Below are 25,062 nucleotides of genomic sequence, written 5' to 3' on the forward strand. Positions count from 1 at the left end.
GCGGCCAGGCAGGTGAGTGCGAGGGGGGCGAGCTGGGCAGCTGAGAGCAGCAGGAGAGGCGGCTGGCCTCGCTGCCTTTGCTGCAGAGCAGAGCCGCCCTCCATCGGGAAGCCAGCTATATATGTGGCGGACATAAACGTGAGATGCCTCTGTCAGGGACAGCGGCAGGGACGCTACTTCTCACCACTGCCGCGCTGCACCGCCTTGCACCCCACCTCCTCCGTCCCCGCTCCTGTGTCCGACAGAGGCATCTTGCGTCTATGGCGGAGATAAACGCGAGACGCCTCTGTCAGGGACAGCGGGGGAGGGGGGAAATGCTTCTCGCCGCTGCCACGCTTTTGCCTCACCAACCGTAAACCTCATTGCACATCACTGCTATATACACACACAACTTTCCATGACAACCTAACCTGATTCTTTTGCGTTCCAACTTCTACCTTGTGTCTCTAACCATTGATAGAATCTATTCCATGTAGCAAATACTCTACCTGACCAAGATAATAAAACATTCAAATGAGCACTATAAAACTGACAATGCACTGACACTTTGACACATTCACTCTCTTTTTAATGAACCACAACTATTGCTTTAATTCTTTAGAGATAAAACCTGCTTCCAAAATAATCTTTATAGGAGATGATTTCAAATGCAGTTGAAAAATAATGAAAGGAGAATGAATAGGGGAAAGGGCCACATTGCTCTAATAAAACTTGTTCTCACTTCAAATTGAACATTTTTTTCCCCAATAAAGGTCATTATGTATGGAGAGGTATTCTTACATTGTTACTCAAAAATCTGACTTTTAAAGTTTGACTGTCTACATGATGAACTAAATCCTTTCATTTCAACTTTGCTCCTGGATTGCTTTGTTCTTACTCTACTCAAAAAGCTTCTAGCACTGTGACACATAAATAGAATGTGTAGCTAAATGAAAATGTATTTATGAGTTAGAAACTACTTTGTATCCAAAACCACAGGCAGAAGATTCATATAACTTTAAAGCACATCTTAAGAAATATTAAAGACTGTTAGGCCAGGATAGGATGCTTTTTAAAAAAATAGTTTTTACTAAATGTATTTAAACATTAAAAAAACAAAAAATTTCCACTCATTGCAGCATTTCAGTATCAGTATTATTCATATCATTAATATTTATATGTTCTATTTCTATAGTTCACTATTCTATATTATATAGTCATTTAGGTTGTAATCATATTTGCAAATATATACAGCATATGATGCTTATTGATGCCAAAACCAAGATTATGAACAACTAGATGATAATCCAGCATTGCTCGGGTATTTATTTATAGGGGGAAAATGTCCGGACCAAACATAATTTCTAAGGTTGGATTTCCCCCCCTTCCAGAGGGAACTCCCTTGTGGAGTACTATGAAGCTGTTACCATGGCAACTCCACTGCACTCTACAGTAGAAGCCATTTTGCAGCAGTACAGTAGAGGCCATTTTAAGGCACAACAGGCTGTATCTTAACATAACACACATGCCGAGAAGTGTTAGGGATGTCTCCCCTCCCCCCCAGTATTTGTTTCCAGAGAATAAGTCATCTGTATACCAACTTTGGTTGAAATTACTCAAGGCATTCCAGAGTTATGCTGGAACACACACAGACACAGACACAGACAGACAGACAGACAGACACACACACACACACACACACACACACACACTGAGCCATATATGTGTGAGTGTTTGTGAATGTCAGGATATATATCACACATTGCTCTATATCCTTAAACGTATAGTTAGTTCGCAGATAACAGTATGACAGAACATAGTGACCACAGTTTGGGAGATTAATTAATACATTATTTGTTCTTCTAAGAAAAAATATTATTATTATTATTATTATTATTATTATTATTATTATTATTATTATTATTATTAATAATAATAATATTCTGATTATAAATTGCGGCACAATTCAGTAGGACAAATGATCCATTGGAATTTGTGCAAAAATTATAATATTAAAACAGCAACAAACTGGTGGGAACATCAGCCTGAAAAAGTAACCGAAAATCAGATGGTCAAGATCTTGTGGGATTTCCGTATACAAACGGACAAAATACTGGCGCATAATACACCAGACATCACACTGGTTGAGAAAAATAAGGTCACAATCATAGACATCGCAATACCAGGTGATAGCAGGGTCGCTGAGAAGGAACATGAAAAAATCACAAAATACCAGGACTTAAAAATCAAAATTCAATGACTATGGCACAAACCAGCAATGGTAATTCCAGTGGTAATCGGCACACTGGGTGCTATACCAAAAGCACTGGAATTACATTTAAAACAGTTAAAAATTGACAAAATCACCATCAGTCAAATGCAAAAAGCCGCACTGCTTGGATCTGCACACATATTACGAAAATACGTTACGACGTCCTAGGCCCCTGGGTGGGGCCCGACTAGTAACCAATGGCAAATCCGGCGAAACAACTGGCCGCTGTGATACAATTCTGTTGTTGCGAATAATAATAATAATAATAAAAAAATTGGTTTATGAGTCATGCTATTAGGAGAAGGAGACATATGAAATAAATTGAAAATGAAATATGTTGCCTGTTTCATAATAAATCACAATGGCAACAAAATACAGAAAAGAAAAGAAGGCAGATGAATGGAAGGAAGAGGTTGAGGGTTGGAATTCAATCCTAGTCAACGCAACCCTGTTCGGAATATAACATCTGCACCCTGCTAATGTAAAGAAGCTCATATCTCAACCTGTCCTATACTGTATGCTTCCAGAAGAAGAACAAATGACTTCTATGACATTCAATTAACCCTAAGAAACTTTTCTAACAGTTGTATTTAAGTTCAAAATTAATAATTTCACATGGGCAGACTTTGAAAGAAAAGAGAGAGAGAGAGAATTAAACGTCGATATTGCACCGTAGAATCCACTCAAAGAATTGCCATTTGAATACGTTCACAAATGTTCAATATTTCTCCATAAAATTGAATTTCTTTCCTTGTTCTGAAGTAGTATCAAACAAGTAATGAGATGGATGAGGAAGGAGCAGCAATCTGCTGCTATAACTAGATCTAGATACTGATATATAGAATGCTGATATAGCCTAGGTAAAGTTTTGCAAAAGCTGTTACAAAAAAGTAAGCAATGCACTTCTAGGAAAACATTGGAAAGAGACTCCTCATAATCCTGTTTTGATTCTGCTTGGTTTAAAGGGGTCAGAGGGGAACTCCAGCAGGTTTTCAAGATTCTGTTAGCATAGCCTATAACAGGAGTGTCAAATTTGATTTCATTGAGAGCCGCACCAGAGTTGTGGTTGCCTTTAGGAGGCCAGGTGGGCATGGCCAGGTTGTTGCAGCCAACTTGGCGGGCATGGCTAGGATGGGTATGGCCAGCTTGCCGTCGCTCACGTTGAGGGTGCCTGTGGTGGTCTGGGTGAGGTGGGAGGGGAATCCATCGTCTCCAGCCTGCCCCCAGGGGGTGAGACAAGGGCAGCCCCTCACTGGCTCCAAGGTGGCTCTGCAGATCTAAGACTGACCATGTTCTGGCCCAGATAGCTGCCACCAAGTTTTAGATCAATGCCCAGCCACACAAGGCCAAAGCACTGGGGGATGGTCCTTTGTTGTTTCTAGGGCAGCCCTGTGGGCCAGATCTAACCACATTGAGGACTGGATCTGGCCCGCGGCCCCTTGAGTTTGACACCCTTGTCCTACAATAATAAAATACATTGAGATTGGATTGGATTGGATTTGGATTGGATTTATTACATTTATATGCCGCCCTTTTCCCCGAAGGGGACTCAGGGCAGCTCACAATTCAAGTCAGGGAAAGGCGGTACAGACGGGATAAAAAGACGAACATAACAATACACAATTTAAAAACACACAACAGTCATACCATTCGAGGAGGGGGGCAACAGCTCTTTAGCCCCAGGCCTGTCGGAACAGCCAGGTTTTAAGGGCTTTGCGGAAGGCCTGGAGGGTGGTGAGGGTTCGAATCTCCACAGGGAGCTCATTCCAGAGGGTCGGAGCAGCCACAGAGAAGGCTCTCCTCCGGGTAGTCGCCAGTCGGCACTGGCCGGCGGATGGAATTCGGAGGAGGCCTAATCTGTGGGATCTAATCGGTCTATTGGAGGTAATTGGCCTTGCAATGTCTGCTCCTGACTTCAAGAGCTGACATCATCCAAGATTGAGACTACTATAATGGTTAAGATGTTGGGCTAGGAATGAGGAGAGCCAGATTCAGGTCAACCTCAGCCCACCCTCTTTTTCTCTCAGCCCAAGAGCTTCCCATACAGCAGGGGTCCTCAAACTTTTTAAACAGGGGGCACTCAGAATTTTTTTTGGGGGGGGCAGACCAGCTGGGTGGGTGTGGCTAGGTGGTCATGTGACTGGGTGGAAATGACTAGGTCATGTGACTAGGTGGGCGCGGCCAATTTAGCAATCCATTAAACAATGCACACAAATTAAACTTTAATTTGTTTTGCTCCTGCATGTCTTTTATTTCCTTTTGTTTGAACGTTGCTCTTTTGGCAGATTTGTCTTTTTACTAGATGTTTTTTTCAATTGTTTAGGAGTCTAATGGACCACATCAAGAGACTCAGTTTTGCAGCAATTCTTCTCAGCCCCAAGGAGCTTACAATCAACAAATCTCCCCCCTCTTCTCTTTCTATATATATATCAGTCTCTGTTTCTCCCTCTCTCCCTCTCTCCCTCTCCCTCTCTCTCCCTCTCTCTCTCTCTCTCTCATTCACTCACTCTCTCTTCTGGAGGTGAGGAGGTCAAAAACGGGCATGTGCATGCCATGGGTGGCCTCTGTGCACCCTGTTTTTGACCGTCCCCACTTTCAGAGGAACTCTGCAGGCCAAAAATGGACATGCAGATGCCCTGGGAGGCCTCTGTACACTACATATTTTGTCTCCCCCTGCCTCCAGTAGCACTCTGCCAGTCAAAAAGTTTGGCCTTACCTTCCATTTCCAGCTGTGGGGCTTGCGAAAGTAAATCCTGGCTTCGGCTGAGGGGTGAGGGCCGGTGGGTGGGCGGGGAAATATGGGCGGGGCAGCCTCATGGTCCTGCATGGGCTGGATTAATGGCTTTGGTGGGCTGTATCTGGCCTGCGGGCCATAGTTTGAGGACCCCTATCATAGAGGGTTATTACTGTTTTGTTACCACTCATGCCAAAGTAGATTTGGTAGGCATGGGATGGTCTCTTTCCCTTTGTTTCATGCTGTTCTCTCAGTGAAAGAACACAACTGGGTATCCATAGAAGATATTAATGCATTATCTAATTCAGAGTTTGATGCAAAATAGGCTAGAAGTGTCTTATGAATGAATTCATTTGGAACTGAAAAAAATATGGAAACAGATTGATTGATCCATTCATCCCTTGACATATCATAGATCCTTTGATAAAGAGAAGTTTAACTAAAAGAAATGGATTGATTAACTTATCTTGTACAACATACAAATAGAAGAGGGTTTTTTTTTTTCCGTCTTTATCTGATATACATTTCACAATGCAACTTTAAAATAGCATCCTCTTGGGAGCTTTGCTAAATAATGAGTTGAGCTTTCACACACATCATCATTTTTCTTATGGAGAGAGATAGAAATCTAGCTCCACTAAAGTTAATTATCAGCTGTTGCACAATAGGGAGACAAGATAATAGCTTAATTATTCAATCATTTTACCTCTTTCCATTTTTCCACCATTGACCAAGGCCAAAGCAAAATGAGAACTAAGGATACAATAACTACTATAGTTATAATCTAAGTATTGGTGGTTATTATTATTGGTCAGTCTTTCTTTCTTTCTTTCTTTCTTTCTTTCTTTCTTTCTTTCTTTCTTTCTTTCTTTCCTTCTTTCTTTCTTTCTTTAAGAGCCGAGGTTTAAGAGCCGAGGTGGCGCAGTGGTTAAATGCAGCACTGCAGGCTACTTCAGCTGACTGCAGTTCTGCAGTTCGGCTGTTCAAATCTCACCGGCTCAAGGTTGACTCAGCCTTCCATCCTTCCGAGGTGGGTAAAATGAGGACCCAGACTGTGGGGGCAATATGCTGACTCTGTAAACCGCTTAGAGAGGGCTGAAAGCCCTACGAAGCGGTATATAAGTCTAACTGCTATTGCTATTGCTATTGCTATTGCTATTGCTATTGCTATTGCTATCTATCTATCTATCTATCTATCTATCTATCTATCTATCTATCTATCTATCTATCTATCTATCTATCTATCTATCTATCTATCATCTATTATTTACCTAAGCGAACAGTTTCCATTATTTATATTCCAGTTGAAAGAAACAATTGCAAGAAAAGGGAGAGCAGGAAATTGATGGTGCCACACCTCCCTTCCACCCCCCACCCCCCCCCCACAGAAGAAAACACAACTACAACCTCTTCAACCTTCAATTAATATGAAGCTCTTGGTCTTGCAAAACCCACTCACCCATTCCCAGGTGCTCAGCGTTTGACATCCAAATGACCACCATAAAGTTAATTATGAGTGATGATTTTGAATCCAAATGAAAAGAGGCAGTGGGAACTAAAATCTCATCCTTGGGCTTCTCTCCAGGTCTTCTACTCCGGATATGATCAAGCCAATGCACTCATTAAACAACATGTAGCAGACAACGTGTCAATTGGACCTAGCTTAGTCTTTAACCTCCACTGATACTAAACCCAACAGAAATTCTGTGTCCCCTATGGCATACTCAGGGACATGCAATCACTAGAGGCAAGGGAGGCATGGCCTCACCAGTCATGAGGAAAAGGAAAGAATTTTAAAGAATTTTTTTTAAATAATTAAAGCCAAGGTAGTTGCTGCCAGATTCACAGTGACTTGGAACAGTGCTTTGGGTTAACCATAGGAGGAGGCCAGAGAACTAGGGGCCTCTTTTGCATAAGGAATTTTTTGCCTTTTAAGAGTTAAGCAAGGGTTAACAAGCAAAAAAATCCTTATGCAAATGAGGCATGTATTCTCTCGCCTCCTGTAGAGGGCATTTTTAGAGGCTTTTTAGAGTTCTCTGGGAGCAACTAGCTCAGTCTGACAGAGCTCTGGCCTTTCATGAGGGGAGGGCAGGGCAGGGAGAAGCAGAGTTGAAATTGTCTCTGAAACAGCTGGAAAAGGTGTGTGTGGGGAGGGGGGAGGAATTCAAAAAGTTTGATCGGAAGGCAGCAGGGGAAGGGGGGGTATGGCAGAGGAGCTGCTTTCAAGCCTTTGGAAAATATATCCAATCCAACTTCTGTGTTTGTGTTTGCTTAAGAGTGAGTGAGTGAGAGAGCAATCCAATTTCTCTGTGTGCGTGTGTCTGTTTGAGAGAGGGGGAGGGAGGGAGAGAGGGAGGAAGGAGGGGGAGGGAGAAGAAAAAGAATGGGAAAACCTATTTTGCAAGGGGGGGGAAATGCTGTCGCTTTAAATCGGAACTGAGCATGCCTGGCTGTGGAATTCTGGGAGTTGAAGTCCACAAGTCTAAAAACTGCCTCGCCAGACCTAAAGCTGACCGCACGTCACTTGGCATACTTGAGTAACCTCAAAGTACCTAAACACCAAAGGGCCTTTACTGTGGCACACAATAAGACCATCTCCTCAGCTGCACTTGAAGACCAACTGAGGAAGATTTTCCTACCCAGAAAGTCTCTATCTCACAACCTTGAACCTGCAGAACAACACAGCATGCATTTCTTCTGTGTCTGTACTCAAGGCATTTGTTCACCTCCCTGCTACTTGCTGACACCAACCCTACTATAACAAACAATGTTGCCAGGTTCTACAGAGCAGCACTTAAAATCTGTGAGGAGATGACTTGTGCCATAAACCAGTTTTATTAAGCACTTAGCTTGTTATAGCAATTTTTATTGTGATAGATTTAATTTGCCAGGATCCCCCTATGCACCTATTGATCTCCTCCTCCTTTTAGATTCCTTTTAAATTCCTATTTGATTTTGTCTTTATATATACATTTAGTTTTTATATGTGTGTATATCTCTCATACTTTTAGTTCTTTGTACCCTACCTTCCTTGTTCTGATTTATGATCATAATAAAGGCTCGATTTGGAGGCTACAAAAATCCTTAATGTAAGAGTTTTCTAGCCATCTACTCAACAGATTTGATCCCTTTTTAAAGGCCTAAGCAGGATTTTTCTGTGATCTTAACAATATTATATTTATTCAAGGTTAAGTTCTACTTGTACCTAACCATAATAGAACCATATCCTGGACACTTGGGTTTTGTGTAATTGCCTACGACACTGCATTCATCTGGTGCCCAGACCATGACAAAAACATTGCGATATCAGCGCTCTGTAATATCTGTGCTTTTTCCAATGCTTTCACAAACAGATTAACAGAGTTGGAAGGGACTTTAGAGGTCATCTATTCCAACCTTCCCACTCAAGCAAGAGACCCTACACCATTTCTGACAAATGGCACTCCCATCTCTTCTTGAAAGTCTCAAGTGATGAAGCTCCCACAACTTCTGAGGGCAAGTTGTTCCATTGGTTGATTGTTCTCACTGTCAAAAATTTCCTCCTTATTTCTAAGTTGCTTCTCTCCTTGATTAATTTCCACCCATTACTTCTTGTCCTCAGGTGCTTTGGAGAATAATTTGACTCCCTCTTATCTGTGGCAGCCCCTCAAATATTGGAAGACTGCTATCATGTCTCCCCTGGTCCTTCTCTTCACTAGCCATGCCCAGTTCCTGTAACCGTTCTTCATATGTGTTAGTCTTCAGTCCCCTAATCATCCTGGTTGCTCTCCTCTGCATTTTTTCTAGAATCTCAACATTTTTTTAATATTATAAATAAATTATTATTTATATTACTATTACAGAGCAGTCCCAAATAAAATACAATCAATTAGATTTAAGACAAAAATGGAGTGCAGCACACTGATTTCAGTGGAACATATTGTCCTGAAACTCCATACAAGAGTATAGCTCATCAATCTTTCCTGCACAAAATATGCCTATCCAATCATAAATTAAATTGAATATTTATTATTAATGTCTTCTCATTTCCCTAATTCCAAATTTGAGCAAAATATTTTTAACTTAATTTGGGATTTTTTTATTTTTTTTTGAAAATTAAATCTTCATTCAAAACGTTGCTTTTTTTCGTCCAATGCAGTAATAAAAATAGTGGAAAAATAATGTGAATTCTGTCACCCAGACAACACCAGTGACCTGTTGGCTATTTAAACCTTTCTAGTGGTGCTCTTTTTCTTTTATGAATGAAGGAGCTTATATTTCCAGCCTTTAATAACTTTTAATTAAAGGAGATTTATGTTAATATATTTGATTCTTGTATAATTATATATCTCAACTTCCTGGCACTTTGATCCTGCATTAAGGAAATCCAAACTACTTGAATCCTTTTCAAAGGGCTTAAATTCAAATTTAATAAAATTAAAATAAGCTAAAATAACTAAATCTCTTTTCTTTTCTAACTCATTCACCTTCCATTTTGTACATCCCCAAAGCAAACAGTAATACTTGTACCTGAGAGATACAAACACATATTTTAAAAATATATTATTATTATTATTATTATTATTATTATTATTATTATTATTATTATTAAATATTATTTTAAAAAGCATTAGGCCGTATTACGTTTTTAAGAAACATAATTATTCTGTATCTTGAATAAATCTTTTCTTAAAAGAGAATTTCCTAATGGATCTGTAAAAATGGCTCTTTCTATGATTGCTGTATTTATTCTGTTCCTTACTTTTCTGCTGCCAATCTTAAGTGGAATAGCAATAGCAGTTAGACTTATATACCGCTTCATAGGGCTTTCAGCCCTCTCTAAGCGGTTTACAGAGTCAGCATATTGCCCCCACAGTCTGGGTCCTCATTTCACCCACCTCGGAAGGATGGAAGGCTGAGTCAACCTTGAGCCGGTGAGATTAGAACCGCTGAACTGCAGATAACAGTCAGCTGAAGTGGCCTGCAGTACTGCACCCTAACCACTGCACCACCTCGGCTCTTAGCTACTATGATAAAAGGCAAACAATAATGAATCAGAGACCTTGGATCACTGCCCCCGATTTTCAAGATCTTATGCCATTAATGTAATTAAAAGAACAAAGTAAAAATGTTGAATAGAAATGAAAACTCATTCACAAGCTCCCCCTCCAACAAGACAAATATAGATAGATAGATAGATAGATAGATAGATAGATAGATAGATAGATAGATAGATAGATAGATAGATAGATATAGATAATATTCCCAAGTATGACAATAAATGTAGCATGCTTCCAAAATACAAAAACGTAAACCAATGCCATACCTTTTTAAAAATTCCATATACTCTGTATGCTTGATAAGGCCAGTCCTCATCATTATTGTTTGGAAACATTGCCGATCAATAGCCCAAAGTTTCACATTTACGAGAGCTGAGGGGAAAAAAATGACAAGTGGAATTTTGATTAGCATATTTTTTATTTAAGAAAAACTTTGCAAATTGCAGAACCAATGAGAAAACCTGAAAATTATTATTGGTCTTTTTCCTATTTTCAAACCAAGAAAAGTGAAACAAAACATATTGGGCAAGTCATATTATGGTCTGTGTTCATTAATTCCTTATTGTAACTTGATATAAACAATTCATCCTAAAATTGGAGGCAATTTTCTGGAGAAGCCATGAGTTTAAAAAAAGATAGGATTATAATTTTCTTAACGAATGCCCCAAACCAATCACTTCTCATTAATTCCTTAGGCAATTGGTTATGTCTTTGGGTGTTCAAATAATGCTGGCTTGGGTTTTTATTTTTTATTTTTACATCAATGTAGACTTCCACCTTCTTGGATTTGGCTCTAGAATTTTCTTCTTTTCATTGAACAAAGGACTTACAAGATTGTCTTAATCACAACTGATGGGAAACAATGTATGTTCCAATGGGATACCTTTATATAAATGAAAGGAGGAGTTTAAAAAGGAAACCGTCAAAAGGAAAAGTTCCAGATTATTTTCATGCTTGCTGGGGAATTCTGGGAGTTGAAGTCTACTTATCTTAGAATTGTCAAGATTGGGATCAGAAATGAGAAGGTATTAACCACCTGGGAAAGCCAAGGGAAATCATCAAAACCATTAAAAAAAAGAGGAAAAGTTAGAATATTTTGGACATGTGCTGCGACACTTGGAAAAATATAGCATACTGCACTTAATCCTCCAAGGAAAGATTGAAGGCAAATGAAGTCCAGGAAGAAGAATATTCTTCACGATTTAAGGGACTGGTTTGGACAAAACTCAGCTGCACTTTTCTGTTGATAAAAATAGGATCACCAACATGATCACCAACGTCCGATGACAGATATAGCACAAGAAGAACAACAAGACATTGAAACTGATGACTAAACTAGGAATCGTATCATTCGCTTAAATACAACAGAAATGTTGTTTTAAGAAAGTAAGGGGGGGCTTTTAAGAAAGGGGGGCCTTTGCCCAAGTTCGTCTGGTGCACCAATTGCGGCCCTATTTGGACCGGGAGGGACTTCTAACGGTCACTCATGCCCTTGTCACCTTGAGGCTGGATTATTGTAACGCGCTCTACATGGGGCTACCCTTGAAAAGCATTCGGAGACTGCAGTTAGTTCAGAATGCGGCCGCGCGGGCGATATTGGGTGTGCCAAGGTACACCCACGTTACACCTGCCCTCCGTGAGCTGCACTGGCTACCAATTGGTCTCCGGACTCAATTCAAGGTGTTGGTTATTACCTTTAAAGCCCTACATGGCTTAGGGCCAGGATACCTTCGAGACCGCCTGCTGCCACATACCTCCCAGCGGCCAGTAAGATACCAAAGATTGGGCCTCCTTCAGATGCCGTCAGCCAAACAGTGTCAGCTGGCAGGCCCTCGGAGGAGAGCCTTCTCTGTGGCTGCTCCGACTCTCTGGAACCAGCTCCCCCCAGAAATTCGGACCATACCCACTCTCATGGCCTTCAGGAAAGCTGTAAAAACTTGGCTGTTCTGGCAGGCCTGGAGCTGTTGACCTCACTGTTGAGGTCCAGCCCTGATTAGAATGAATGTATGAGGGTGTTTGTTGTTTTTAAATTGTTTTCTTTTATCGCTATGTGTTTTTTCTTATATTTTTTGTAAGCCACCCGGAGTCCTTTGGGATTGGGCGGCATATAAATATATTTAATAAATAAATAAATAAAATAAAATAAGAAAGTAATGGGGGCATTGCATGTAAACAGGATTGTTCAGAGATGAAACAGTATTCAAAAGATCCTCATGATAGAAATTAATTGTAGGACTGGAGTGCTACTTGCTCAGGCATTGGGGAAACCGAGGCAGGAGATGACTTTGGGCCTGTCATTCTGTCTCATTTACATCCTAACTCACATCGTTGTTGGGTTGGAGCAAAGTATCACTTTGAATCCTTGAACAACAGGTGAAATATAATACAAACAAATAGATAATCCAAGTACACTAGGAAAATACTGAAAAACGTAGATGTATGCAAAGCAATCCTAGGAAGTTTAAAATTAAATTATGCTTCGTACTTTCCAGCATAATTTCCAGTGGATTCTTGTTTTTATTTCCTTTAAGTGGCCTTGTGATACTTTAATTCAGATGTTGATCAGAGGTTTAAAATCCCCTTTCCAGATGCTTCTTTTCTCAAATTCATCTTCTTACCGAGAGATGGGGGAGGCAGGGCGGAGAACCCCAAGTCTGAGATACTTATTTATAAGGAAAAAATTACTAGGTTGGTTGCCTGATATGTAACTGGTGAAATATAACCTATTGTAAGAGTCAATGTATTTAATTGAATTTATTACTTCTTTTATGAATGAAAATAGGATTGCAACCTTAGGCAGCAAACCTATGCATGCATATTACAAAGGAAGTTCAATTTAATTTAACACACTTCCATTCTGAATAAGTATGAACAGAATTAGATTATATTATTACCATCCGATTGCATGCACACCTATAGAGAGAATAATTTCACTGAGACTCATGAGGATTATTGGCAGATTAATGCATATCAGTTTCCAGCCACAGTTTCCAACCATAAAACCAGGAACCAACAATTCATTAAATCAGAAAAGAAGAAAAGAATGCCCGTTTAATTTTTTTCTCTTGATATAACTGCTAGTTAAACAAATTGGAACAATTCTTCTACTAAATTGTGGGGTCTGTTCCACATGCTTTCTTCTACCAGACGTATCAGTGCGTTTAATAAAATAATGGAAATTAAGCTAGGTCTTTTCTATTCCTAAGAATATTGCTTTTATCGTCATCATTTTCATTATCATTAGTACCGCTTTATAAAGTCTTAATAAGACCACATCTGGAATACTGCAACCAATTTTGGTCACCATATTGCAACAAAAATGTTGAGATTTTGGAAAAAGTGCAGAGAACAGCAACCAAGACGATTAAGAGCCTGGAGACTCAAACATATGAAGAACGGTTACAGGATTTGGGAATATCTAGTCTAGAGGGGAAAAAAAGTCTAGGGGTGACATGATAACAATATTCAAGTATTCGACGGGCTGCCACAAAGAAAAGTGGGTCAACTTATTTTCCAGAAGACAAGACAAGAAACAATGGATGGAAACTAATCAAGGAGTAAAGGAACCTGAAATTAAGGAGAAACCTCCTAACAGTGACAACAATTAACCAGTGGAACAGCTTGACATTAGAAGTTAGTGGGTGCTTCGTCACTGGAGGCTTTTAAGAAGAGACTGGACAGCCACTTTTCTGGAATGATATAGGATCTCCTGCTTGAACTGGGGGTTGGACCAGAAGACCTTCAAGGTGCCTTCCATCCAGGGCCAGATTTTCCTATAGGCTAACTAGGCTTCAGCCTAGGGCCTCAAGATCAAGAGGGGCCTACATTCAAATTGTTAGCAAAATTAAAATTACACTATTCTAAAAACAGTGAACACTAAAACACTGAACCGAAAATAAGGAGAAATTCTACGCATATGACTAATAAACAAACATAAAAATGTATTGGTTAAGATCGTTCCAGCGCCATGGCAGTTGGGGAGCCCGCCACGTTCCAGGCACCGGCGGTCGGGCGAGAGGCGCGGCCGCTCCCAGTAGCCACCCCGTCGACGCGGAGCCCACCAGCGGCCAGGCAGGTGAGGGCGAGGGGGCCAAGCCGGGCAGCTGAGGGCAGCAGGGGAGGCATCTGGCCTCGCTGCCTTTGCCGCAGAGCAGAGCCGCCCTCCGTCGGGAGGCCAGCTATATATATTGATATATATTGATATATATCACAGTAATGATGTATTTTATTGTCTCTCATGTAATTTACAAACTTAAAAATGGGAGGTGAAAGGGCCTCATAAGTGGAATAGCCTCGGGCCTCTTTTCATCTAAATCCGGCCCTGCTTCCAGCTCTGTTCTCTATTTTTCATTCCTTACCAAAAAGACACAACTCATGTATCAGAAATGAAGGAAGGGCAGACAGAGGAAGGATTTTTCCAAAACTATGAATAGACACACAGCATGAGAGAGATTTAGAAAAAAGTTAAACATTCCAATGATTTCATGTGCAATTTGTAAACTGTCTGCATTAGCTGTTTTGATTGCCATTTATCTTTTCAAGCCAGGATTTTCAGTGCCCTGAATGAATTCATCACCAGATGCGTAGTGCTGCATAGTAATTCTTTGACTGACATGCAAGATGGCCAAAGGAATACAGAATGAATTGAGGAACTGTGCTGTCATGAGTTTAAAGCGGGCTTAAATAATCACTTAAGACGTCTGCCAATGGAATTTGTCATGTTGTTTCATCTAGTTCTTTTTTTTTCTAATTCTCTAAATGAATCCATATGCTTCATATCACTATTTTCTTTAAAAAAAACCCACCTCCCATGCATTCTTCAATAAATCACCTCCAGTTTGGGTAATGGACAGATTATTTATATTTTATTCATATAGTATCTATTTACTTACATAAATACATGCCATGAATGGAAACGTAATCCTAACATTTTCATAGCTCTGAGGTCATCACCAATGGAAGATTATCCCCAGATAATTTGGGATAATTTTAAAGATTAAGATAAGTTTTATTGTCATTTTTTACAGTGAACACACTGGCCCACGTTGTTTGAGTTCATCAACGGAACAGAAACAAAAACGAAATGTAAGATTACAAATTACTTTTTTTCCCCCAAAGTAGGTGTTTTAATACAATGTGAAGAAGAACATTTGCAAGGAAAATATGTAGCTTTATGTATTACGCTCATTTTTCCATACAAAAATAATTATCTAACCGTAAAAAATGGTGATTTGATCAGCTAAACTTTAAATAAATCTGCACAGTAAAATGATTTTTGTGCTCTGGCTAATTCTAAATCTGTTGTCCTTGAAGCCATTTGAGAACATTTAGATTTTAATTATAAATATGTCTTAGATTCCAGGGAAGAACAAATGCTTGCTGGTGGTCAAGCATCTGAAAAGGGAACAAGAAATGGGTAGAAGACCATCTTTCTTTCATTAATTCTCCCCAGGAAAAGTGCCACTGAATTTCCATATCATGATAGCTCTTCTCCTACAGAAACAGCTCTATAGTTAATTGCCATTACTAGGACCTTTACTCCAAACTCTTTATAGCATCTCCACAACTACTTCTATAAGTATCCATTAATAAAAGCCTCCGAGTTAAAAATGCATATTCTATTTGTACTTTACCAGACATAAATATACATAAAAATAGAGGGGGTGATTATTAGCAGCTTCTCGGTAAGGATGTACTATGAAACTAGACTTTATACAACAGAAATGTTAATATAGTAACAAGTACGCGAAAGGAGACAGTTAAAGCGGAATAACACTAGATGCTTTTATAGACATGAGTGCAATAAGAGAAGTGGACGGTGAATATTATCTCTTGCTTGCTGTCCTCCATCACCACCTCAATGGATCTCTGAACACATAATTAAAGTTTTTATGGCATTTTTTTTTGCTTCATTGAGCCGAGGTGGCGCAGTGGTTAGGGTGCAGTACTGCAGGCCACTTCAGCTGACTGTTATCTGCAGTTCAGCGGTTCTAATCTCACCGGCTCAAGGTTGAGTCAGCCTTCCATCCTTCCGAGGTGGGTTAAATGAGGACCCAGACTGTGGAGGCGATATGCTGACTCTGTCCTCTGAAAGCCCTATGAAGCGGTATATAAGTCTAACTGCTATTGCTATTGCTATTACAATTATACAAATCAAAATAATCGGGAATATTTTTTCTTGCTGGTCAGATCAGAGGTGGGTTACTCCCGGTTCGGCCCAGTTCGGCTGAAAAGATAGTGGAATTCAGGCCTGGGTTGTAAAACCGGCATCGACCCAGGCCTACCACGTCCCTGAACCGGTTCCCTCCCTGTCGTTGGACCACCACTATTTTTGTTTTTAGTGACTGCCCGTGCACAGTTCACTGTAAATTGTTCTGTGAATGCACGAAGAACCATTTAGATTGAACAGTACATGAGCATGAGTACATGAGCATGGGGGTTGTGAACCAGTAGTTTGAGTTGAGTTTAGTTGAGTTTATTGATCTTGTATGCCGCCCACTCCCGAAGGACTCCGGGCGGCTTACAATAAACAAGGGAAGGGGATAAATAAACAAAACAACAGTAGTGAAACTGGCAGCAATCCACTCCTGCAGCAAAGTGTAATAGGCAGTGAATTTGCCACAGTGCCTTCAACTGAGCTTCTTCCAGAATTCCTAAATGAGAATGGCCCTTTATAAATTTATAATTTCCAAATGTATAAATGTGACTCACTAGGGTATACTATCCATATTAGATATAAAAGACTAAAATGCTTAGAAAGTAAATGCTACTTGCTACAGTATGATTCATGGGCACTTATCAATGCCTTTGAAGATAGTATTTATCTCCAAAATACTAAGTGGAAGAACGCCATCGCAGAAGCGATAACTCACAATCACTCATCCTTCCTTGATCAGTAAAAGTCCCTCAAAAAATATCACTTCCTTCTCTCTCTCCCAATCATAAAATGCATCTCAAAGGGTCACTGCTCTATAGTGCCTTCTGGGCTGACATCTGTTTTATCATGTCATTCACAAAAAAACCTCAGGGAATTCTTTCTTATATGCTTTCTGTCCGAAACAAGCCATCTGGGGTTTGGGTTTTTTTTGGTACAACCATATGCCATTACATTTCATCCACAAATTCCTTATTAAAGACAGATTAAATCGGCTTGCACTGTAGTCTATCATGTCTAATGATTATGAGAACCGTGCGATCATTCAGAAGAAGCATTAAAATAGCCACATCCTCAAAAAAGCTCAGTGAGTCAGCCTGGGGGCTTTCCCCCAGTACCAGGGGTGGGTTGCTAATCCCGTTCCAACCGGTTCGGTTGGAACGGGGCCGGTAGCATCCTCGTGCACGGGCGCAGTTCACGCATGCGTCTTAGCGCCTGCGCGATGCTCCAGCTGCTCGCGGAGACTCGCACAGGTGCTGTATGTGCCATCCAGCTGCTCACAGAGAATCGCGCAGGCTCTGTATGTGCCATGTGCCTGCGTGGAAGCGCAGAAGCCTTCAAAGACCAGTAAGGAGCGCGGGCGGGCGGGTGGGCCCTTCGCCATTCCTGGAAGTTACTTACTTCCGGGTTCGCCGACCAACCGGTTCGCGGAGACCACCGCAAACCGGTTGAAACCCACCCCTGCCCAGTACCCTCTTTAATTGTGTGACAGCACAATTGCAACAGTTTGGTAAATAACTGATCAGCTTCCCATGAAGACACCAGGGGAGACATTCAAAGAAGGTGGATGTTTCAACACTTTTAGGCAGGGGTGTCAAACTCGTTGGCCGGCAGCCGGATGCATCATGTGCTGGCCACTCCCACCCCGGGCTAGCGAAGGGGGAAAAAGTTGTGATACACCACATGACAACAACAACGACACCCCTGCTTTAAGGAGAAACTTTCAATAAATCCACCCTCCTGTCCATGGGTTCAGAAATCAAATAAACCCATGACTAAAGAAGCTTATACCAAATCATGGATATAAATTATATTTCGGATATTTAGGCATAGTTTAACTCAGAGTTTATCAGTGTGAACAACTTTAAGATGTCTAGACTTCAATACTAGATGAGTAATTCTGGGAGTTGAAATTCAGACATCTTAAAAATGCTGAAAGCAGCCGCGTGAGTGATTGTGGGTGCACCCAGGTACACCCACGTCACACCTATCCTCCGCGAGCTGCACTGGCTACCCATTAGTCTCCGAATCCGCTTCAAGGTGCTGGTCGCTACCTATAAAGCCCTACATGGCATCGGACCTGGGTACCCGAGAGACCGCCTCCTGCCGATTACCTCCCTCAGACCGATTAGATCCCACAGGTTAGGTCTCCTCCGGATTCCATCTGCCAGCCAATGTCGGCTGGCGACCCCCGGGGGAGAGCCTTCTCTGTTGCAGCTCCAGCCCTCTGGAATGATCTCCCTGTCGATATCCGGACCCTTACAACCCTCCCGGCCTTCCGCAAAGCCACCAAGTCCTGGCTGCTCCAGCTGGCCGGGGGGGGGGGGGGCTGTGAAATATCCAGCCCCACGGAAATTGTGAATGTTGTGGTTTTGTTTTTAAAGTGTTGTCTTTGTCTAGTTTTCCCCCTTTCCCTTGTCTATTGTGAGCCGCCCGGAGTCCTCCGGGAGTGGGCGGCATACAAGACAAATCAAATCAAATCAAGTTGAGAAAACGTGCAAGCCAATTTAATCTGTCTTTAATAAGGAATCTGTAGATGAAATGTAATGGCATATGGTTGTACCAAAATAAATAAATAAATAAAGAAATAAAGGTCTTGATTTGCAGATCCTTCTAGGACTAACCAAGCCATAACTTAACACAAGGGTGTCAAATTGCATTTTTTTGAGGATTGGATTAGCATTGCAATTCTCCTCTGTGGGGTGGCAGCGTGGAGACGAGACGATATGAGACAGACTCCTCCTGTAGCACCCTGCTGGCCACATGTACTCCCCGCACGCCGTTATTGGCATGGATGGCCTCCTACAGATCTTTGCCAGCCAAAATGGAGCATGGGGGGCAGCATATGCCCCCCATGCCCCATTCTGGTTGCCTGAGGGATTGCGGGCTGGTCCTTTGCTATTTCCAGGCTGGCTCCACGGGCCACATCTAAGCACCCCTGACTTAACATATTGTGTACGAAAGATCATTCTCACGTTTCCCAGGTCACTTCAAGGGGATCTTTGTTTTTAATTCATAATTGTATGTTCCTTCATGCTTCTCTTTCATTATCTCACTTCGTTTTGTTTTGGTGTTAATTTTGGTTATGTGTCAGATATTCAGTAAAAATCAAGTTAAATGTCCCTTTTGAATCATGTAAAAATAAAAAGAGGTATTTGGATTGCAAACTTCAGAGCATTTCCTCTTTGCAATAAAAATCAGATTTAAAATACTGCTGTATAAATGAATCTCTGAATACTATGAAAGGCTGAGAGTTGATATTCAATCTATCCTAGAGAATGATATGAAACCTGAATATAGTAATTTGTAAGTACATTAAAATGGTATCAAGAATGGGTGAGCAGCCTCCATAGTTGCATGTGACAGGTTGACAGCATATGCCCTTAATTAAAAAATAAAATTGCGCAACAGAAAAATCACGTTTGCTCATTCAAGTAATAGGTTTATTTTTCAAAGCTGCCACTCTAGATTCAAAAATGGCAAAGTGATTATAGAGTACCTATGTAATAGAGAGCTGTTTGTAAAACACAAGTAAAAAGGATAATTCATTTTCATAGTGTAGGACAGATTAACTTTTAAAACTTTTAAAACCAACTTTTTAAAAATTGACGTGTGCTTCTGAAGTTAGCTTTACAGTTCTGAGGCTAAAGATATTTTTAATATTACCCATTAATTGCTCTAAAGAGGTTAAAAACCTCTATCACTAGTGTGGTAAAAGATGTCACCTTCTTTTCTTATAGCTATAACTCAATGACCTTCTTCAAAATCATAGGTTTATTCTAACTGGATGTGAGCAACAAACTTAAAGTTAAAAAAATTAAATAGAAATTAAATGTAGTTGTTTAGTATTTAGATAAGGAATATGAGATTTGTAAATTAGGAAAATATAACCGAAGGTGCTCGTCCCCTCGCAGCCCCCCCCCCCCGGCATTGCTATCGGAAAAGTTATTAATTGTTCAACATTGCCTATAAGGAAATTTATTAATTCAAGGATAAGAGGCTGGATATTAGACTAGTTTTGTTGAAGAAACAGACTTTAATTTCTTCTAACTATTAGTATATGACAAAATTAATTTTTTAGTAGGATAAAGAAAATGGAAGTAATTACAAAAAAAATTGCACACATTTAAGTAGTATTGCTTTTCTGGCTTAAAATAAAAAATGATTTAAAAACAGATGAAATAGGTGAAATCCACAACAAAATATTGTGTATAAAAACTGATGTTACACAAACGATCCCAATAGAAACATAAACTAATTCACCATATTAATCAATTTTAGAATGGATGTTTTAGTCAACAGGATTAGGTATGACTTTGATGCAAGTGCCTGAGTTTAGTGACTTCTTATATAATATTAATAATTCATAGTAGATATAAAAATTATTTGGACATGGTTTTGAAAATCCCATTGAAGTATTGCAGATTCTCTCCAAAAATACTTTTGTTACATTAACTCATTCATAACTCTGTTCTAACTACTTCTCCCTTAGTTCATGAACAATAACACACACACTCACACTGTATATAAACTATACAAAGAAATGCATAATTTGGTATTAAATATATGGCTGCTAAAACTGATTACATGGACCTGATCTATGTAATTAAAAAGAAAAAAGAAGATTTAAAAAATTACTATTGGTTCTTCCAGAAACAATATGATACCGTTCACAACAACGCAAAGCTCAGAGGCCTAGAAAAAATCCTCCTTTTGTAATGTACAAGAATACACTAGTAAGTTAAGTTAATCAGTGGAACAGCTTGCCTCCAGAAGTTATGAATGCCCCAACACTGGAAGTCTTTAAGAAGAGGTTGGATAGCCATTTGTCTGAAATGGTATAGTGTTTCCTGCCTAGGCAGGGGGTTGGACTAGAAGACCTCCAAGGTCCTTTCCAACTCTGCTATTGTATTGTATGGTAAGTTGCCAATTTTGAAGTTGCTAACGTACAGCTAATATTTGGGGTCTACAGAAGAGAAAGCAAATACCAAAATGCAGTTTAAAATTATGACATACCGGAGCTGTAATTTAGACAGTTATTTCCGGCTTCCAAAACTTTCCTACACATCCTGATTGCTATGGGATTCTTTAATACTATCTTCCACTCCAGGGAGGCTGGACCTATTTGATTGATCTGCCCTCCCTCCAGTGATTTAGAATAGAATAACTTTAGTGTTATTTTGAATATACTAATCGGCATACATTAAAATGGAATTTCGTTGCATGCAGCTCTCAAAAGGTTACCACCTCCAATATACACTACATAAATGTGACAAAATAAATAAATAAATACAAAGATTATTTCAGAAGTAGCTCTTGAGTTATTCCTGTTGGTCTGCTGTAGGAGACCTGGGAGAAATTGGCATTAGAACCGTGGGGGGGGGGGCAGTGGTTAGAATGCAGTACTGCAGGCTACTTCTGCTGATTGCCAGCTGCCAGCAGTTTGGCAGTCTCACAGTCTCAAGGTTGACTCAGCCTTCCATTCTTCTGAGGTAAAATGAGGACCCAGACTGTTGGAGACAATGGGCTGACTCTGTAAATTGCTTAGAGAGGGGTGTAAAAGCACTGTGAAGTGGTCTTAGTGCTATTATTAGTGTCATATGGATCAGTGGTGGGATTCAGCCAGTTCGCATCTATTCGGGAGAACCGGTTGGTAACTTTCTAAGCAGTTCGGAGAACCAGTTGTTGGAAGAAATCTCATTTTGTTTTTTTTCCACTTTACAGGGCTAATCCTATAAGGAGGGCAGGAAGGAAACATTCTGGTGTTGTTTCTAGCCTAATCTTTATTGACCTGCTTACAGAAACTGCCTCTTCGGTTAACCCTTATTACCATTGTAACAGCTAAGGCGAAGAGCCCATCAATGTGAGTGATGTTGAGTTGACCATGCCCACTCAGTCACATGACCACCAAGCCCCACCTACCCTGCTGGTCATTAGGGCAGATAACCGGTTGTTAAATTATTTGAATCCCACCACTGATATGGATGTATGGTCTGCAGTTAAACTCCAGGCTTTTTCCTGTATTTACAAGTTAACTGGTTCATGGTTGTTCACTTGAAGACCTTGGGAATCAGCTAACGTGGGTTTACATCAAAGTTCCATCCAACTTAGATCAGATGGTTCTTGCCTCATCACCCTCATCTTTTACGAAACCTTCGTACTGAAGGACAATGTTCTGGGCTACAAAAACCAGAATCAGAACCCCAATCGATAGCAGCAACGAGTAAATAAATTCTTCTATATTTCTGCTGTTATTTTAGTAGCCCATATGTGGTAGGTTTTAATGGTACCAGATATTAGGAATTATTGCATGATAAGGGAGAGGGAGAAGTCTAAAGATTACAATATGAAATATTAATTTTAAGGTAACAAGAACTGTCTGGTAAATATAACATAATAGAAAAATGAATATATTTCAGAATTGGCAGGATTGATTGATTGATTGATTGATTGATTGATCTGAAGCATCCATCTCCCTCAGAGAGGCTAAAAAATGAGGAAAGTTCTAACCAGAAACATTGAAGTACTGATAAACTGAAAATTAGTAACTTTGAAAAGAAAAAAAGTATTAAGATAAAAACAGCAAAGCAATACATATATATGTCCTGGTTAAATAAAACTGGCTCCTTTTTCTTCAGGCAAAATTTCACTCATTGGGGAAGAAAGAGAGTTTTCATAAAATAAACAAACAATATTTCAGGGGGGGGGATTGATCTATTCCTGCCTGTAGGAGCAATAGATGGAAAGAAACTTGACAAAAAAGTCTCACAGACAGCAAGGCCAGGGGGAATCTATTTCATACAATAAATAAAATATACTTTGTTGAACGGTTTGGTCACATTGTTTAGTAGCAATAAACTGTACCAAATTATTTTTTTAAAAAAATAATAATTTAAAGTTTACAAATGCAAAGATAAAAAACAAACAAACAAGAATAATATAAACAGCAGAAAAAAAAAGTGAACAGGAAAATTAAAAAAATTAGGAAAAAAAGATATGCAAAGGAATGACTTCCCCTCCCTCCAGACAATACATATTACTTTTACATATCAGTAACATATCACTTTTTTGATATTTCAATAAAAGATCTCTTCTTCCCATAGTTTATCTCTTTATCAGTAGACAAATTATAACATCATTCAGTCCTAATCAGCAAAAGTGCATGAAGAGCTATCAGGAATAACACGCACGCACACGCATGCACACACACACACACACACACACAGAGACCAGTGGTGGGATTCAATTTTTTTTTTTTTTTACTACCGGTTCTCTGGACATGGCATGGCAGGGGAAGGATACTGTAAAATCTTCATTCCCTCCCCACTCCAGGGGAAGGATACTGCAAAATCCTCATTTCCTCCCGATCAGCTGGGAGTCGGGAGGCAGAGAATAGATGGGGCGGGGCCAGCCAGAGGTGGTATTTACCGCTTCTCCGAACTACTCAAAATTTCTGCTACTGGTTCTCCAGAACTGGTCAGAACCTGCTGAATATCAACACACACACACACATTTTTAAAATAAAATACATTAGTTTTATATTTTTTCCTTTTATGACAGAATACCACAGAAGAAATCTCTTCCCATCTCTCATCTGGTATCTATGTGTATGCCTTTTGTGTGTGTATGGGGGTGTGGGGTTGTTTCTGGTTGCTCTTAATGGATCTTTATCATATAAATCCACTTTATATTCCTTCCATTTAATTTTTTAAAGCTTAATTATTAATCCTTTCAAATAATGTCCCACAAGTTGATTTCTATCAGTTTATCCTTTTCTCATAAATTTCTCTCATATATTTTTTGTTAAGCCAAAATAACAAATCTATTAAAGACACTTATGATTATTTTAACCTCATTTAATTATTACGGTATCAGTTGGTTTCACTTGTAAATCCAGTGTGGCCTTTTTTCCCTCCTAGCATTCTTGTGGTCTGGCATTTTTAAATCCACTTTCAGATCCACATTCAAATGAACTCTAGCCTCTATTTTCTCCAGTAAAATCTATTTATTTTCAGTAGCCTCCTTTAAATCCATTTTCATAGTAGCAAACAATCTTAACAGTAATTTCTGAGTGCACTGTTCCCAATAATCTTGAATTGTTCCACTTCTCCTTTAATTATAATCTTTACAAAAGATCTCACTAAGGAAACAATACTTTTCTTGTTTTCCTTTGACGATCCACACACATCTGCAGACAAGAGCTATTTCTACATAAATTCGAGGAAAGCTAATGTCACCACAACATACGTCATTTCTTTACAGAAGATGTAAATTCAATGTCACTGTCAAATTAAATCACTGTTTTTCTTGGTAAGGTCTTCTCCATTAAAACAACACCAGCAAAAAAACAAAACAAAACTTGCTAATTTCTATACTGTTGCATTGCTGCTAATAATCAGAAAGACCAATTACATTAGCAATGTAAATAGCCCTGGGTTATATTATTTTATAACTACTTTCCTCATTAAACCATTAGCCCATTTGGTATCCACTTAAGGAATCACCTTCAGAAAACACAAGATAAACTTTCTAATGGACAATAATAAATAAAGCATCCTTCTTTATACCAAGTTTATATACCAAGTAACATCTTTTTGAACAAAACTTTTCAACTTATAAATAGGGAATATGTTTGATTTCTTTTGAATATTTTGGGACCTACTTCAGTGTCAGCTGACTATAGCATGTAAATGCAAAAGGTAGAAAATTGTTTTCATATGTTCTGTCATCTCATATCTTCATTCTAAGATATGCAAAAGGAATGATTTAGTAAAAATAATGACAGGTTATGGATTGGATTGGATCAAGGCTTAGAACTAATTAAACTGAGCCTACTGGAATCAGTGGTTAGATTAATTTTAGTTGTACCAGTTTCAACAAACCT

The 25,062-nt window shown here is 39.6% G+C and overlaps 1 protein-coding gene across 2 annotated transcripts in view; it reads right to left on the bottom strand.

The window, feature by feature from the left end:
* Positions 1-25,062, bottom strand: part of PRKG1 (protein kinase cGMP-dependent 1) — an 847,569-nt gene that overhangs the window by 279,383 nt on the left and 543,124 nt on the right. For both annotated transcript variants that reach the window (XM_032231578.1, XM_032231579.1), the window contains exon 4: positions 10,291-10,396. In XM_032231578.1, coding sequence (XP_032087469.1) covers positions 10,291-10,396 — 106 coding nt within the window. The remainder of the gene's footprint in view (positions 1-10,290; positions 10,397-25,062) is intronic.

This window comes from Thamnophis elegans, chromosome 15 (assembly GCF_009769535.1).
Source record: "Thamnophis elegans isolate rThaEle1 chromosome 15, rThaEle1.pri, whole genome shotgun sequence".
Taxonomy (NCBI): Eukaryota; Metazoa; Chordata; class Lepidosauria; order Squamata; family Colubridae; genus Thamnophis; species Thamnophis elegans.